At 54.2% G+C, this 16,864-nt stretch overlaps 1 protein-coding gene across 1 annotated transcript in view; it reads left to right on the top strand.

Annotated features, from left to right (window-relative positions):
- Positions 1 to 282: 282 nt before the first annotated feature.
- Positions 283 to 16,864, top strand: part of INTS3 (integrator complex subunit 3) — a 43,413-nt gene continuing 26,831 nt past the window's right edge. Inside the window, exons 1-7 of the mRNA XM_072846787.1 lie at positions 283 to 737; positions 4,221 to 4,304; positions 5,472 to 5,555; positions 10,928 to 11,041; positions 11,303 to 11,387; positions 13,027 to 13,093; positions 16,683 to 16,827. Coding sequence (XP_072702888.1) covers positions 642 to 737; positions 4,221 to 4,304; positions 5,472 to 5,555; positions 10,928 to 11,041; positions 11,303 to 11,387; positions 13,027 to 13,093; positions 16,683 to 16,827 — 675 coding nt within the window. The 5' untranslated portion in view covers positions 283 to 641. The remainder of the gene's footprint in view (positions 738 to 4,220; positions 4,305 to 5,471; positions 5,556 to 10,927; positions 11,042 to 11,302; positions 11,388 to 13,026; positions 13,094 to 16,682; positions 16,828 to 16,864) is intronic.

Here is a 16,864-nt window from a genome sequence, read left to right on the forward strand (position 1 = left end):
GCCCCGCCGCCCGGCGGAGCCCTCACCCCCCCCGCCCCGGCGGCAGCCGCAGCGCCCGCCCTGCCCTGCCCCGCCCCGCGCCGGGGACCTGTCACCCTCCCGGCCACCCCCGCGGCGGGGCCCCCGGGACTCCCCTCCCCACAGGCCTCCCCCGGGGCCTCCTCCCCACAGGCCTCCTCTGGCACGGCCGACGGGGACCCCCTCCCTCCCCGCCCCGGGACCCTACTCCCCACAGCCCCCCGGGATCCCTCCACAGCCCCTCCCGCCCCCAGGGCCCCCCATAGCACGGCCCCCCAGCACGGCCCCAGGCCGCAGGCCGCCGGCCTGGCCTAGTCGAAGAGCAGCCCCCTCCAGCCCTGCTAAGGGAGGCAGCCCTCCGCCCCCTGTACCCCCTCCCCGGCCCGGGGTGAAGCCCCTGAGGCGCAGGCAGGGGTGCCCCCCTCCCCTCCACCCCATTGCTTCCCATTGCAGGAGCGGGGGGTGCTCCGGAGGGGGGGTATTTCCCGTAAACACCCCCCGCCCCGTCCTCCCACGAGGAAGAGCTGGGTGGGGGGGATCGCCAAGCAAAAAGGGGGGACTCCTCTCAGGCCAAGCCCCCTGGATAGGGGCTGCCCTCCCCCCTCTCCTGCCCCCCCCCAGCCATGGAGATGCAGAAGGGGAAGGGGGGAACAGCAGGAGGAGGAGGAGGGAAGTTGCTGGTCTCCACTCTTCTGGATGCCAAGGATGAGTTGGAGGAGGTAGGTGCCTGGGGCTGGGGGCAGCGGGGCTCCAGGGGGTGGGGTACGGGCTCGGCCCCGCATGGGGTGCGGGCAGGGTGGCACACGCTGCTCCCCTTGCCCGTCCCTGTGCGGGGAGGGGGCTCGCTCTAAGCAGAAACCACCTCCCCGCCAGGGTCTCCCTGCCCGCCTCGCCCCAGCCGTGCTTGGGCAGGGCGGCTTCAGGTGGCGGAGCGGGATTACGAAGCTTGCCTCGCGCCTGAGCACCGACAGGACTCATCTTTCCAGTATCTGGGAAACTTTCTGACCTGTGTTCACCAGGCCCCGAATTACACAGCGCTGTCCTACTTCCCATTGAGCTTTTCTTCCTGCACTGGGAAAAGAGAGCTGGTTCTTTTACAGATGGGGAAGGTTTGGGGTCTCCCCAGGACAACTGGGGTCTGTTCCTGGTGTGGAGGAGCCGTGGAAGAGCGGGTGGCTCAGGCACCCGGGCGAGGTGGACGCATTGCTCTGTAACGCTGGGTCAACTCGGCAAGTGTTCAGGGATCTTCCTAAAGCTGATGTAGGGCCGGCTTCCCCGGTGCCACGGGGGCGGCGATGCTCTCGTGAACTGCTAGACTTGTGGGAGAGGCCGGTTATTTATTGTGTGATGGAAACGAATGTATTTGGGGCTCATGAAATGGTGCAGACAAAAAAAAAAATGTTGGATTTCAGTTGCAGGAGAAAAACAGGGTGGTAACTGGAATAACTAGGTCTCAAGGTCTGGAAACTGTCCTTTGCCATTTGGAGTGTATTTATATTCCTTCAAAGCACTCGTCGGTCCCCGTGTGTGTTTTGGGTCCTGTCCAGGTCTGGACAGAACGTTCCCAGCTTCGGACCCATGCAACTCTGCAAGCCCGGCATGGCCGGGAGCTTTGGTTGGGCTTGAAAATTGGCTCCAGGCTATCGAAGCGGGGTCTCCTGGGGTCCAGGTCGCTCTCACCCGGATCTTTCCCCGAGAGCATCGGGTCTGGGAAGGAGCCACCACGAGTCAGCGAGCGCGGTGGAGCTTGGTTTGGTGAAGGTGATGTATCTGATCAAAGACAAGTACGAGAAGACGACTTTCCAGAGGCGTTTTTATCCGGCAGGCCTTCCTCCCGTGCCTCTCTCAAACCACTGGAAAGCAGCGCTTTCGACTAAAAGCCCAGTCAGTTGGGAGAAACTGGTTTGGGTGTTAATTAAACTCCTGAGCGCTGATGGATTTACTGTCACAAGTTTCGTGTTTCTTGCGTTAAAGACTCCAACAAACAGGAAGCGGAGCGTACGTCGAGCGATCGTTGCGCATCGAGTTTTCGCAGTAAACAGGCTGCCACGTTTAGGGAAAAACCTCCTCCGGTCTTTGCCTTTAGCAGTCGTCGGAGCTGCTGGTGGCAATAAGTTGAACACGTCTGTTTTGGGGAGAAAGAGGTGATCGGAAGGACTGGAGCTTGTAAAAATATATCTCGTACCAGGTGTTAACAGAAAGAAATCCTCACCTTGTTCCGCTGTGGACTTTGGTAGAGGCAGCAGAGCTCGTTACAGGAACACGTGCCGTTAAACTTGCTCAAAGGTAGCAATACTGTTTTCAAATAGCCTCCATAGCTGGCAGGAGCGAGTTGGTGCGTCTCCTCTTTATCCCAAGAAGGGAATACCAAACCCTGATCCTGCAAGTCCGTCAGCAGGTCTCAGATCAAAGACATTATTTGACGCTGAACTTCCTTGCAAAGCTCTTCTGGTGGTTCATTGGCTGCATTATCTGCCAACAAGTTGTCTTATTTCTCACTGGGATTTTTCTAACTCTGTTTTTTAGCCGCTGGATCTTGTCCTCCCTTTCAAATAATTCATCAGCTTTAGATTTGAGATTTTCATGGGTTTTGCCCCATTGCTCTTTCATAATGCCATCGCTCGGCCTGGAACAAAGCCGGTTTCACAAAGGCATTGTCTCTGTATTACTGACCAGTACATCTTCTTTCATATTGCCTTGGAGTGGAGAACTGTTGACCTCTTTCTCAATAGCTTCTTCACTGCAGCCCCTTTGATATGCAAAGGAGTCGCTAATCATTTCCATAATCGGTGTGATGTGTTTGCATTTTAATCAAGAAGTGACTGTGTAGAAATAACCTTCTTGTAACCTGCTTATTGCTTGTCTTAGGCTGCATTTGCCGCTTTTCCCTGGTGCAAACAGGTCACCGCTCCGTTAACTGTAGGCTCCAAGGAAACTCCAGGAAAGCAAGACCGTGTTTTGCCGGCTGCCGGTGACCCTCGAGTCGCTGTCGTGGCCGAAACAGTCCAGCCGGCTCTGCAGTTCTGGCGCGGAAGTGGTGGCACCGGCAAAGAAGGCCGGGCACATCTCCTTCGCACAGCAACAGAGCGGTTTATGGAGGAGTTTAATTTAGAACAATGTCTCACCGTGCAAGTCGTAGCGTGAGAGCGAGACCCTGGTGGTAAAGGAGCCCTGCGGTCGAGCCACTGTTGTGCTGGCAGCCGGGAACCCTGCTCTCCACCTGTTTGCGGGCTCTCGGGTGTCATCGCTGCTGCGAGAGCATGTGGTGAGCCTGAGAGTCCATGGGGCCCTTCTGTCACCGTCCCTGAGATGGCACCACGAGGCGGGGAGAGGATGTGGCATGCCCGTGCCTGGAGTGACGCTGCCCTGCTCACGCTTTCCCCGCACCAGAGGCAGGCATCGGCTCACACTGGTGCCCAGCCGACCAGACAGGAGAAACCATTTCACGCCCTACATGAAGAGGAGGCAACCCTCTGAATTCTCTCAAGTTGAGTGGACGCCTTTGCCATTTGCTTCTCCGGTATTTTCATGCCTGTGCTCTTGTAACTTACAGTCCTGACTTCGTGGCTCTTCCCATCACTTCATCCCTCGGGGTGCTTGCATGCAAACATCTGCTCCTGCTGTTTATTCTCAGCCAGAAGTTGCTCAGATGTTAAGTGATGAGAACAGAAGGTTTCCAGGCTGTTGTCCCGCAGCCCAGGGTTCCCACACGGACGGGAGCGGTGGGTCTTGCGCTACGGAGCTGCTGGATGACGGGCTCTGGCTTCCCGGCGCTGGGGGCTGGGGACAGCTCATCATCTCGGGGTGCAGCTCCGCTCGCAGCGCGAGGATTGACGACCCTGCCTCAAATTCAGCCTTTGCACGACTGCGTCTTGGCCTCGTATCAAAGTGACATCAGTGTTAGTATCACTGAATAATCACGCATTTACTTTTTGGCTCTTTGAGCGGTGTCAGCAGAGTATTTAAAACCCAAACCGGTGAATAAATGAACATTGATGAAGCGGTAGCTTCTCCAGCTGGCAGGAGGTTCAGAGCCTTGACATGAGCCAAGAACGGCTGTTGCGTCGCTGGCTGGTTTTTCTGTCCGTTCAGGTGCTTGGGTGGGGGTCAAAGCAGCCTCTGCTGTATCTTGTCTTGGTAAGGATGTGCTCAAATGTACTTGTTCTTCCAAGTTTGTGATGTCTGGCTTTTCTCTGTTTCAGAGACTAGAAAGATGCGTGGGCATCGTGACTTCGCTAACCAACGGGCTGTCGGAGAGGGAAGCTAACGATGCCCTCAATGCTCATGTAAGTGTCAACTCCTTGAGAGATGAGAAATCCTGCCTGGATGAAATAATTCTCGGTATATTATACCAGCACGGATCTCCGTCTGAGGGAGCAGGCATGCCAGGTATTAGCAAGGCACAAAGAACGGGCAGATACAAAGAGGCTGGGGAATGGAGCCTGCCGTGCTCTCGCGGCTCTCAGCCTGTCAAGGATTCCCGGAGCTATTACAGTTAAAAGACAAAACAACATCGCGGCTTTAATCCTTGCCTAGTCACCTATTTGGAAGCCGACCTGCAGTGCAATTTCTGGCTGAAAGGTGGCTGAGTGTGTCTCTCTCCCAGCATACGAGTGCTCTGTACGCGTGCACGCACGCAGGAGTCTGTCACTCTGCGTGTGCTGCTGGTGTTTGCATTTCTCGTGTATTTTTGTACTCCTGCGCTGCTCAGATCAGCTTTTTCCTGGCCTCCAAACAGCCAGACTCCAGACCACTGGAAAGGGCAGGTTCAGCCTTTCTATTGAGGGGATGGAGCATTTATTTCTAACCCTGCATAGTCTTAAAATACTTGCCAGCAAGCCGCAGATGTTACCGTATAAGGAAAACTGTCGTGTGACATGTTAATGGGCTCTCGGACATGTTGGTTGCATTTTTTCCTCCCCAGAACACCTTAGGCTGTTGGACTCAGTGGTACAGAGTTGCCTTCCCTTAATGGGAAAAGGTCGGCAACCCAGGCTGGATTTCAGGGCTCTGAAGCTCACGAAGTGCTTTCCCACATGGATGAACAGGTTGTAGATAAGTCTGGAAGAAGAGCCCGGGCAGGTCCCCAGCCGCAGGACAGGGCTCAGGGATCTGCTGCTGTTCTTGTCTGGGGGTTTGTTGCCCCTCAGTAAGGAGATAACCTGAAGTGGTCCAACTAAAACCACTGGAGAGCTCTCAGTATGGAGAGGTTTGCACCAGCATTAACTTTGCAGCGGGGTACAAATGTTAGGGAGACCCTGTATTTTTCTGTCTTCCCTTGTGATCCTGCTTTGAATTCCTTGCGGGCTGCTGCGTGCTCATTTGACCACCCATTTGGTGGCCTTGAGACGGGTTTCCTTCTTCTTTACTTTACTTTGTTGTTGCTTTACTGACCTTCCTCTAACATCCCATCCCACCTGCTCACTGATGGCACTTGCATTTTTCTCTCTCAGATATGTAAAGGAACCCCCCAACATGAGGAGATCTGCCTGGGTCTTTTCACTCTGGTCTTGACCGAGCCTGCTCAGGCACAGAAGGTAAGGCACGCCTGCGCCCGTCGGTGAGTGCGGAAAGTTTGTCCGCAAGAGAATTTGCTTTCCAGGCAGCCGGGGATTCGGAGCTGTGAAAGTTTTGGGTCTCACGCAGGCGTCGGAAGGCGCCTGGCTGGAACTCTCAGCGCTGAGCAGTGTTTATTGTAGCAGGGCAGTGACTTTGCTTGGACCGTTCCTGGTTTTGTTGTGTCCACGTGGCACAGGGGCCGCAGCAGCTGCTGCTCAGGGGAATGCAGATGCTGCCACCAGCGAAGGGAGCTCGGCTGGCTTCTTTCACAGCCCTAGAATTAATTGTTTTTCGCTGTGGGAGGCGAGTACTGATTCTTCAAGAAACTGTAAGGCCTTTCCCAGTTTCTGTCTTGTCTTTGGAGGCCCAGAATGGATTTGCGTGCTGGAAGCCAGATGTAGATGCCTACAGAAATAATCACCTAGACTCTAGAGGAGGAACATGTTCAATTCCTAGAGAAAATTGCTTTTTAGCAGTGCAGCTCTATTAATTTCCCAGATGGGCTTTAATTTTTAAATAACTCTTTTTAACGACGCTGTAAACTGTGATTTTAAAATTGTAGTTACTCACCTACAGGAAGATGAATGTTTTGTATTCTAAAGATCTTGGATGTGGATTTGGCGTTGCTGCTACAAACTGGGGGTGCTCGGGGAGGGAGTTGAAAACGATGTTTTGTTATAGAAACCAGACCTATTTGTAGCAGCTACAAGGAAAAACAAAAGCACTGTTGGAAGGGCCGTGCGTGGCGAGCGAGACCTGGGGGTCCTTGTTTGGATGCATTTCAGTTAACGGGTGCTGCACAGAATTTGAAAGGGTTGAACTGGACTCTCGAAGTCAGCAGGGTCCGCCACGAGCGCGGCCGAGTGGCGTGCCATTAGGGATGCTCTGTAAATCCTGGCGCTGCGCTGAACCGAAGGTGACTCATGCAATATTCTCTCTTGATTTAATCACTGCTATGAGGGCAGAGCTCTCTCCACCAAAGCAATAGATCCGCATTAGCTGCCGGAACTCAGAGCTGCCTTGGCATTGCTAGATGGGACGGTCCTTGTCGATGAAGGTGCAGCTCCGTTCCCCAGAAATCACCTCTTGAAAGCAAAACATGTTTCTCCTGGGAGTCTTTAGGCCTGGCTGCTTACAGTGCTGGTGCAAGTCGGGTTTCTCTCTGGTTAGATGGCCGTGTTTTGCTCTGTCTCCTTGTTGGCTTTCCCAAACCCTGACCACAGAGTCCCCAGCCCTGCTGTCCTTAGGCTCTGGCCTGATTCTGCCTCCTGCGCTGAGCTCAAGACTTGTAAACCTGGAGAGGCTGAATCCAGCTGAGGCTTGGCGCACTGCTGAACACATCCTTGTTTCCAAGACGCTGCGGGAGCCAAAGAGTATTTCTCGTTGCTGACTAGCAGCGCTCTACAGGATGGTCTTCCTCCTCCACGTCAAATAAAATGCTCTTCTCCCCTCTAGGATGAGGTGGGGAGTATCCAGACACCATTAACTGAGCGTATATAACGAGTCTTTCGTGGGGCAGGTGCTTCCATACACTGGAAGCAAAGGTTGAATGAGTCCTGCATGCGCCAGCTTTCCATCTGCACGGCGCTCGCTGGCCATCCCACTGCGAGAAGCCGAGAGAAACCTGCCCGGCACGTTCCCCTCTGTGGTCTCCTCTGGCAAAGGGGAGCGAGGGGGCGAACGGTTCGGCTCCCTTGCAACCGAGCTGCTGACAGGCACTGACGCCGTCTCTCCGAGATGGCAGGCTGGGGGCATGCTTTGCTGCTCGTGGCCACGTTAATTAGAGGTGGCTGGTCCTCCTGCTCTTGTCAGATCTGCTCTTTGGAGCACGTTACTTTTCTTAGGGAGTAATTGGATCTGCCAGTCTGCTGGGCTTTGATGTCATCTGTTGCTGCCACCTGCCCTGTATCCAGACAGTAAGGACAGGAAGGCAGTCAGTGATTTTTCTACCAGACTCTGGGAGGCGAGTTACTCCTTGCCTTTGCTCCCTGCCTATGAAGAGGGGTTAACACTTGCCTGACTGATAAGGAATCTTGTGAGACTCTTGAGAGAGCTCTGATATCGTCACACAGAGGGCAGAGCTCTGTTCATCCTCCAGTGAGAAGCCCAGGGGTCCAGGACGCTCGGCGCAGCCCGCCCCGGTCATCTGCAATAACCATTCCCACATCTGGTCACAGGTGAAGATTCGCAACCTCGGGTGTCAGCACGGGAGCGTTGTGTCAGGGAGCATCGAACCCAGCGAGGCTGGTGTGGAAGTGGTACCGCTCTGAATCGAGCATACTCCACGAGGCTTCACCGTGCTCCTGGGACCTGTTGTTTTGCTAAAAAAAAAAAAAAAATTATATTGTAGGTGGCCGTGTTTGCATTCAAGGATATTTTAGCGCCTGTTGCCCTGCAAGCCGAGCAGAGGGTGCAGCGTGTGCTCCAGTCCCAGCACGCTAGCAGAGGCATCTCGTGCCATCTGCTTGGTCATCTTGTGTTTCTTCAGTGGATGTCTGTCCCCGGCGTGCGGATCTGTCTTCTCTTGCTCTGTCCCCCACCTGCATCTGCTGGTGCCAGGAGGGGAGGTGGAGGTACCCCCTCTTCCTCCCGGAGAGGCTGTTTAAAACACATCTCCGTTCCTTTTTGGGAGGGGGCTTGAGCTGCCCCATCCCTTTGCTGATCAATTAAAGAAATGGTGGCACAGCCCTCCCCTCACAGGTCTCCTCCTCCCCTTGACACTCCAGCCAGGAGATATTAGCTGTGCTCAACTTGTCCAGCTGTGAGGAGGGACACTTGACCGCCTTCAAATATCAAAGTGACAGCAAGTGATCCATCAGATCTCCCTCCTCCGCCTGGCATCTCTCACTTTAATTAACACTCTGCTCTGGGATCAGAGTGCACGGAGCCCTCCCCACAGATGAGCGCAGCGATTCCCTGACATCTCCTCCGGTGTCTGTCCACCGTGTGCCTCTTCTGCCCTGCTGCTGGGCAGGAGGGGGCTTCTCTCCTCCACTCGATGGCTGTTTTCTTTTTTTTTTTTGTTTTTTTGTTTCTTCTCTCCTCATTTAAAGTGAACATTTATCATTTGTTCCTTCCTGTTAATTAAAACAGCCTGTACAAGTGGCGGCTCCAATCTGCGGAGAGCAGGGAGGAGACGATGGATTGTTTGCAGCCCTGGCAATAACCAAGAAATTCAGGTTCTCTCCCCACCCCCTAGCTGCCGGAGCCCTGAAAATTTTCTCCAAGCACCTTCCTTTGGATTATGGCTACCATCCTTGTGCCGGAGGCTGTTAGGCAGGGGTCCAGTCTGACCCGTCTGAGCAACCGGTCGGTGACATGCCATACTGCCGTGACCCTGATAAAATGGGACTTGTTCTCCTCTGGCCAGCTGTACTTTGGGCCAAGGATCAGCAACATCATAGGTGCAGTTCCAGTTCTGGTTTTCTGCAGTGTTTGCTCATGGGATTTGAGGAAGTTTGCAGTAAGCAAGGTGAAGAGCTGCCAAACTTACCTAGGTAATAGGATTATGGTGTCCTTCCTCCTGCGACTTAAATAGTGAACCAGAAGTAAATCGCTTAGAGTGTCTCTTCTAGCTGTTTGTTCCAGCCCTTCTCCTGAGGATGCTGCCAGAATCAGCCCAGCCGGTCGGGAGCTAATCCACGCTGTCAGGGCCGTATCACAGGACCTCTTGGTGTCTTTAAATGCAGATGTGGACACTGCACCTCACACACGTCCGGCAGAAAACCAAAGCCTAGACGTTTCACCCGGAAAAGCATGAATTCTTTGAACACAGAAGCAGCTACGACCGCCAAGAAAAGCTACTAAGATGAAAAATGTTCACCTTGTCACTGCTCCTAAGGGTGCAGAAATGCACCTGCCTGTGAGAGGGAAGTGCCAGGGGCGATGGGTGGTCGTAATCCTGTCATCAAGCACAGGAGGTAGGATCCAGGCAGGGTAGGGACCTGACAACACCGGCGTTTTCCAAATGAATTAAAAGCTTTGTCTGAGTCCAGGCAGACCACAGGGGAACTGGCATCCCGCGTGCTCCCTGGCCGGCTGTGTCCTGGACCAGCTTTATCCCCTGTGTTTTCCCGTTGGTGTGATGTATGTGTTTCTTTTTCCAAGCTGATGCAGCGGAAGGAGATGTGCGTTCCTGGCCAGGTAGTCGTCTGCGTGGAGACTCTGAGTCTGGCTCTGCTTTGCGGGTATTCATTTAGCATTTCAAAAGCAATTAAAGGCCCCAAAGAGTCTACACCTCTTGGATTCTGGTTTTTGGTTCAGGATATTTTTTATATATGGTTTTGTTTTTGTTTTTTTTTTACACAGTGCTATATCAAAAAGGGAGGGAGAAAGCCTGAGCACAGGGAGCCTAATCAAAGAGATCTTTTGAGGCCTCATTAACTCTCTGAAGGAGGATGCAGAGACCAGAACCCTGCTCTCTGGAATATCATGACATTTACTGGCACAAATTAACATTCATGCAGAACCGCTTAGCAAATTACTTCCTAATCACCCTCCACCCCCTGCTGTCCTGACCAGAGGGGAAGGGAGAGCCAGCACCTTTGCTCTCTGGCCAGCGTTTTGTCTGTCTACTGGTGGCAGACGAGAGTGGAAAAAGTCCTTCCTTTCCCTACGATAGTTCCCTCTTCCCATAGCAGAGCCCCACCAAATGTGCCGGTTTGGACCATGGGCAGGATGTCTGGATTTCTAACCCGAAACAAGCCAACATGGTAGCATGGTTTTGAGCCAAACGGTCTCCAAATTCAGCTCTGTCTGACCTCGGAAGTCTTGTGTGAGCAGGAGCGGGTGGCATGGGGACAATCTGCCTCCGCTCCTGCATCTCCTGGAGCTCCCATGGTATTGAAGCCGCATCACATCGTGGTCACCCCAAGTCCTGTGGGCATCTTCAGTGCAGTTCCAGTTGTCACTGGTGCCAGGGAGACTGGAGCAGCGGGGAGCTTAAGCGATCTGGATGTGACTGTTTCTCAACTGATCCTTCCTGAATGACCGTTGTCTGTCTTTTCTCTCTAGCGCTGGTCTCTCCAGATATGTGGCAGGGTGCAGGGAAGGCTGGGATGAGGGGACAGGGACACCTGACAGTGTCCATTCTGGAGTGAGAAACCTTTGGCTCTCGGGGCTAAATCCAGTGAATCCAGCTGTCAATTTATAACGCCCCAGAGGATTAATGGCTCTCCCTGCCTGGCCGTGGGGTGCCGATTCAGGTCACCCCATGGGAGTCTGCCTGCCTTGATGTTCTTTCCCTGAGATTTGTTTATTTGCTGTTACCTGGTCAGGTTTGATAAAACCATTGTATGTTTTCCATTATGGTCCTTCATCCGTAACCATCTCCCGCTCTTCTCTGCTGCAGTGCTACCGGGACTTGGCACTGGTGAGCCGAGATGGCATGAACATTGTTCTCAACAAGATCAACCATATTCTCATGGAGAAGTACTTGAAGCTGCAGGACACGTGTCGGACTCAGGTGAGGAGAAGGTCTTCTCCCCAAAATCGCTCCTTTGACACCAACCAGGCAGAGGATGAGCGTTTGAGTGGGCATTTGAGTGTGGAGAGCTTGAGGGGGGGCAGTTGGCACCGGCAGAGATCCTTTGCTCCATGTTAAGGACTCACCTTTGGAAGGGAAATGTGGCAGCATTTGTCAGCCGAGGCAGCCACAGTGTTGGGGAGAGGTGTTGGAGTGGGGGGGTCTGTGGCAAAAGCTGCACTGATCTCTCCCTCTGCCCAGCTGGTGTGGTTGCTGCGGGAGCTGGTGAAGAGCGGGGTGCTCGGTGCAGATGGCGTCTGCATGACCTTCATGAAGCAGATTGCAGGTGAGTTGTGCCGCAGGAGTGAGGTGACCGCTGCCTGCATCCCCCCCCGGCTTTTGCCAGCAGGCTGGGTGCTGTCGGTGGTGTACCAGGGCTGACTCGTGGCATGCTGCGCTTGGCGTCAGAGCCAGAGCCTGTGCTGCCGTGCAGCCAGCTCCGGACAGGCTTCCTGCCTGTCTCTGTACCCAGCTGACAGGCAGGAGCAGGGCTCACTGGCAGGCACCAAGCTTGCCCCAACCTGTCTGGTGAGGAAATCTCTCCAGGGAGAATGGGGCAGAGGATAAGCCTTCAAGAGGCTGTTGCTCCCGACAGCCTCTATGAGGGGTGAATCACAGGGAGCGCCAGGAGGCTTCTGGCAAATGCTGGAACAACCAGGAAGTGTATTGGTTCCTGTTGTTGCCAATTTTCACGCCGTAGCACTGCGCAAGAGCACCAGGTTCATCCTTAGTCCCTGCTCTGACCTCTGGGATGGCAAGAGCCATGCATGCAGCTCCTCTATAACTCGTCAGAGACGCAGGAGGCTGCTTTACCCCACATGAAGTCAGTAGCTCCTCCAGGGAGCTGGCCGTATGGTAGCCTGTAGCGTGTTCCCCCCAGCCCTCGGTGTAAGCACCCCACAGCCGTGCACGCATACACACGCACACGCCTTTCCGGATTCACAGGAACGGTGCCTCTTCCGTGTTCTCTACTCGGCGCTGGTGCCGGCCGCTGACGTCCACGAAGGAGGAATTAATGTCCCACCGTAAAACCTGACATTGTGTTTTTATTGTATGTGCCTGTGACACGGGGCCGGGCAGCCTGGATTGGAAATTGCCGTGTCTGCTCTTCAGGGGAGGAAGAATGGAGAGGGAGGGGACAGAGTCCTGAGTGTGAGCCAAGCTGCCCTGGCCCTGTTGTCACAGTGTAAACACAGAACATTTTAAAAACCACTGGTGAAGGCATCCCTTGTTTCCCCTCGGTTGCACCTCCCCATTCAGGGCCCCTTCTGTTCTGGAAGGACGCCTCTGTCTCACTTCTCACCGCTTTTACGATGCCTTAATTGTTATGATCCCATTGTTTTGGCGTGCCTGCTTTAGGCGTTTTCTGTGCCCCTGTGAGCAGGAGTCCCGCTCTGCTCCCAGCTACGTCAGCCAAAGGCTCCAGCTTCGTGCTGGTGGCCCGCGCTGGGGGCATGAGACACCACTTTGACACCTGGCCTTTATTTGAGAGTTTGGGCATTCTTTGCAGATGCTGTTTCTCCTTTGTGGGTTCAGCAGCTGCAAATGTTTTCTCTTTTCCAGCTACTGAATCTCATTCCTTTCCGACTTCTCCTTTGCTTTCCAGAAGGATAATTACTGACTCCATATTATCACAGTTCTTCTGCAAGAATACTGTTGCAGCAAAGACCCCTTTGATCCCCTCACAGAAAGGCACTTGTACCTAGAAACGTGCCATATCTAGGAACAGCCAAGCAGGTGTGGCAGGCAAAGAGGGACCAGACACGAGCGTGTGTGCTCCAGACAGGGAGCAAGCTCCTTAATTAGCTTTGCCTTACTGGGGATGCAGGGATCGAAGCAGTCGGTGGTTCAGTTGAGTCTGGCACCAGAACCGCACCCGTTCATCTGACTGGCTTTTCTCTTCCCTGTTGCCCTTTCGCTTTCAGGTGGGGATGTGACAGCAAAGAATATCTGGCTGGCCGAGAATGTCCTGGAGATACTGACTGAGCAAAGGTACGGCTGGTCGGGAGGTGCTGGCGAAGGCTGGTGCAGTCTGAAGACAGCAGCGGCCAGGCTCGAAGCGAGGGAGAGCGCTAAGAGGGTGGTTGTCCTGCTCAGTGCAAGAGAGGCAGATTTTGGGGCAGCGTGTTTGTGGTGACAGCCTGCGCGGGAGTGTGTTGATGGGGTTTCCTGCGCAAAAGACCTCTGCGTTCCCTTACTGTGTTACCAAGCATATTTTCAAGCCGTGGCACAGATTTCTAGCTCTCGGAGCCCTCTCGCTGCAGGTCGTGTGTGGGAGAGCGTCCTGAAGTCCCTCCATTAGCAAACCTCCTCTGCGGGGTTTGGAGAGGGGCTGCACGTCACGTCAAATAAGATGGTCTGCACAGACTCCTACCTCTCCCGGAGCCGTGTGCGAGGACACGGCTATTCCCTAACGTGCGGCACCCGGGAGGTGGTCAGCCCACCCTCTGGGCAGCACGGTGGCATCGCCTCGCGTGGCTGCGGAGCACGCGTGGCTCGGGAGCAGCACCCCAGGAATATTTTCTTCCTGAGTTTCCCAAGCTGCAGGGGAGGTGTTCCTTTTGGAGGAGTAGGACAGAGTTAATTCCAAAAAGCTTCCTGTGTTTAAACAGCTCCTGCTTCATCAGGGCTGCAACTTTAATTTGTTGTGGACAGGCCATCTGGGAAGTATTGTCCTATGGGCTCAGCATTGTCCTTTGTTGGCAAAGCAGCCGCTAATTGATGATAAGCAGAATTCCTAACTGCAGCCTTTGGCTGGGCAGAGTCATTATTTTTAAATAGCCTATAGCTTTTCACCGAGCGCTGTCTATAATAGCAGCGATTCTCCGAAAATCGCTTATTACTGCAGTTAACAATCAAGTTGTTAAAGTATTTATTTGGCCGCAGCTAACAGTCCTAGTGATTTTTATTCCGGGAATAGCTGTGTGGGTGTGTGCTGCTGCGAGTGCCATCTAGTGCCCCACCATCCACGGGAAGGAGAGACCCTCTGAGATCTTCTGGGCTCGGCTGACCTTCGGTTCTTCGCAGTATCGCTTCGGCTGCCTTTGCGCTAAGCTCAACTCTTCTGTTCCCAACCATATTTAAGCCCCTACCAGCTCTTGATGCGGTCTTCCCACGTACTGGTGCTACTCGCCGCTGCCACCCCGCGCCTTGGAGCATCTCGGAAGCGCTCCTCATCTCGCCAAAGCACGTTGCAGCTCTTGTCTTGCAAACAAAAAACTGCAAACAGCTGGACTGTGGGAGAAATAGCAGCTTCTCAGTGGTGATCCAAAGCCACACCTGGCCGCGGGTCTGCAGGAGATAGTCCTGTGCACTAAATAACAGCTGAGCTTTGTCACTTGAGGAGAGGAGTTTGTCAGAGGAGCAGATGTGAGAGGAAAAGGCTCGGCCCCTGTTGCAGGTATTGCTGGAGCATCAATGATACGTACTGTAGCAGTGCAGAAACTGTCTGAGCACGGGGAGAGCTGAGGATTGGAAGTGAGCCCAAGGGAGAACCTGCAGCTCTTTGCTGGGATTTATGTGCTTTGATTAGGGGAAAGCCAGAGCTTTAATTAAAGCCACGCGTGTGAAGATCTGATGCCACATTCAGAGTGTTGAGTGCTTGGTTTAATTAAAAACAGTTACAGCAAAGCTGCTTCTCAAGCACTGCCCACCTCACAGAGGAGGCAAGTCTGCTACCTCTCGAAAGCCGGGTGTTAATTTAGCTTCTTGCTGCTAATGGCGGCACGAGTGTGATGCTTCCTCCGAGTGTTTTCATTTTCTCTGCCTGTCGGATCGATGAATCCTGTGGCTGTGGGTGACTTTCCCCCCCCCCCCTTTGACAGCATTTTTATTTTCTGCACAGCCCTCACTGGGAAAAGGGGGAAATGCTGACCTGCCAGCCCCCCGGGATCCCGGCCTTAATTATTCCCACATCCTCCCTAACATAACCTCTGCTCAGCACGGTGTGCCACCAGGCCAGCCCGCCCAGCCGACTAATTAACCTGCTCCTACATCCAGCTAGATGCAGGGAGAAGACCCTGGGAAAAACAAGCACTTGTCACGTCTTGCCAGGTTCCCCCTCGGTGATTTAGGCAGCTGACTCATTCGCCACCGGGCTGGTGTCTCTTCAGGTGGCCGTGGCGTTACAGCTGCTGCCCACAGCGGTGGCACTTCCACGGGGCTTCTGATTTACAGCTCGCCGAGCCAAGGGATGCTGTGGGTGATCAATCACGCTGGAGACACCGAGCCGGCCTGGCCCGTTCTTGGCATCCAGCGCAAATAACCAAGCTGACGAGGTCCTTTTTATGGACCGAGAATATTTATTGTCGCGCTTAGATAAGGGAGGTTGAGAACACGGCACGCCCAGCAGACAGGGCGCTGCTGCACAGAGCAGGCAGGGTAGCGCAGGCAGGAGACAGCGGCGGAGCAGCCGATGGAAACGCTTTGCCGGTGGACTCTGCCGCTCCAAGGGAGCGGGGCTGAAGCACCTGCCTGTACTCGGGATGTGAAGCCAGTTGGCTGAGAAATAAATTTGCTTCCAGAAAGCCAGTGCTGGGTATAGAGCCCCTGTGCTGACCAGAGCACTGCTCGCCCCTGTCCTTCCCCGAGGCAGGACAGATTCCTGCCGTGCCCACGATGGGGCTGCGATGTCTCTCCCACCGCAGACCCTCTCTGCGCAGCTAGATCTGCCCTCTCACAGATCTCCCTAGTAGTATTTGATCTTAAGCACATCTGTTTCTCCCCAGTTCTTGCCGTTCAGTGCTTCCAGCTCCCCAGTAGTCACGACTGCTCTTTTCCTTCTGCTCCGCACACCGTTGCCTGGTCAAGCCGGGGCAGGGGCAGCTCTTCTGCCCCCAGTGCTGCGGGAGCTGCTTCCCAGCCCGGTGCAGGGCTCAAGAGCTGCTGTATCTCATTAACAGCTGCCCCGTGTGACCTGCTGCTCAGGATGCCACCGATTTTGCTGGATTAATCCACTTGGCACTGGCAGACTGGCAGCAGGGGAGCGTGAAAACACCTTTTGCACGGGTGTGCGTGAGAGCATTCGGGGCCTGATGGTATGGGAAGGTCCTTTGTAGCTTGTCCGAGTGCATTGTCTCTTGCTTGGTGCTGTTCTGGCTCTGGACACCAGTAGAGAGGCTCCTGTGGCGGTTGGTGTTAGCATCGAGGTCAAGTCTGTTCATGAGGCAGCTGCTCCCTGTACTCGCTCCTGAGCACTTTGTTGCTTGCAGTTGCAAATACCTTAGATTGTTGTGGCAGTGAACATCTCTGTGGCCCTGGAAGTCCACCCAGTGCTTTGCATGACAACATCTGCCACCCTGCCAGAGAGCTTGGGGTGCGAGCACCCGGACGGTAAACTGTGGTGGGACTGTCCTGGGGGAGGAAAAGGTGGACCAGAGCGTAGCAAGCACCCAGTACGGAGCAGGGAATGGTCCGTGAATGAACATTTTCCATGCTGGCACAACAGGCTGGAGTCCCTGCCCTTGTGATTTCCTTTGTGCCTCAGTTTCCTCTGTCCTGAGTCTCCACGTTTATATCACTTCTGGCTGTGGTTCCCTCACAGAGGTGGCTGAAGGTGTTTCTTTTTTTTTCTTCCTTAAAGAGAGTGGGTACTGAAAAGCAGCCTCTTGATAGCCATGGCGGTGTACACGTACCTACGGCTCATCGTGGACCATCACGGCACGTCTCAGCTCCAGGCCCTTCGTCAAAAGGAAGTGGATTTCTGCATCTCCCTTCTCCGTGAACGGGTGAGCAAATCGGGGGACTCGGGGGATGGCTGGGAAA

The sequence above is a fragment of the Ciconia boyciana genome, chromosome 26 (genome assembly GCF_034638445.1).
Source record: "Ciconia boyciana chromosome 26, ASM3463844v1, whole genome shotgun sequence".
Taxonomy (NCBI): Eukaryota; Metazoa; Chordata; class Aves; order Ciconiiformes; family Ciconiidae; genus Ciconia; species Ciconia boyciana.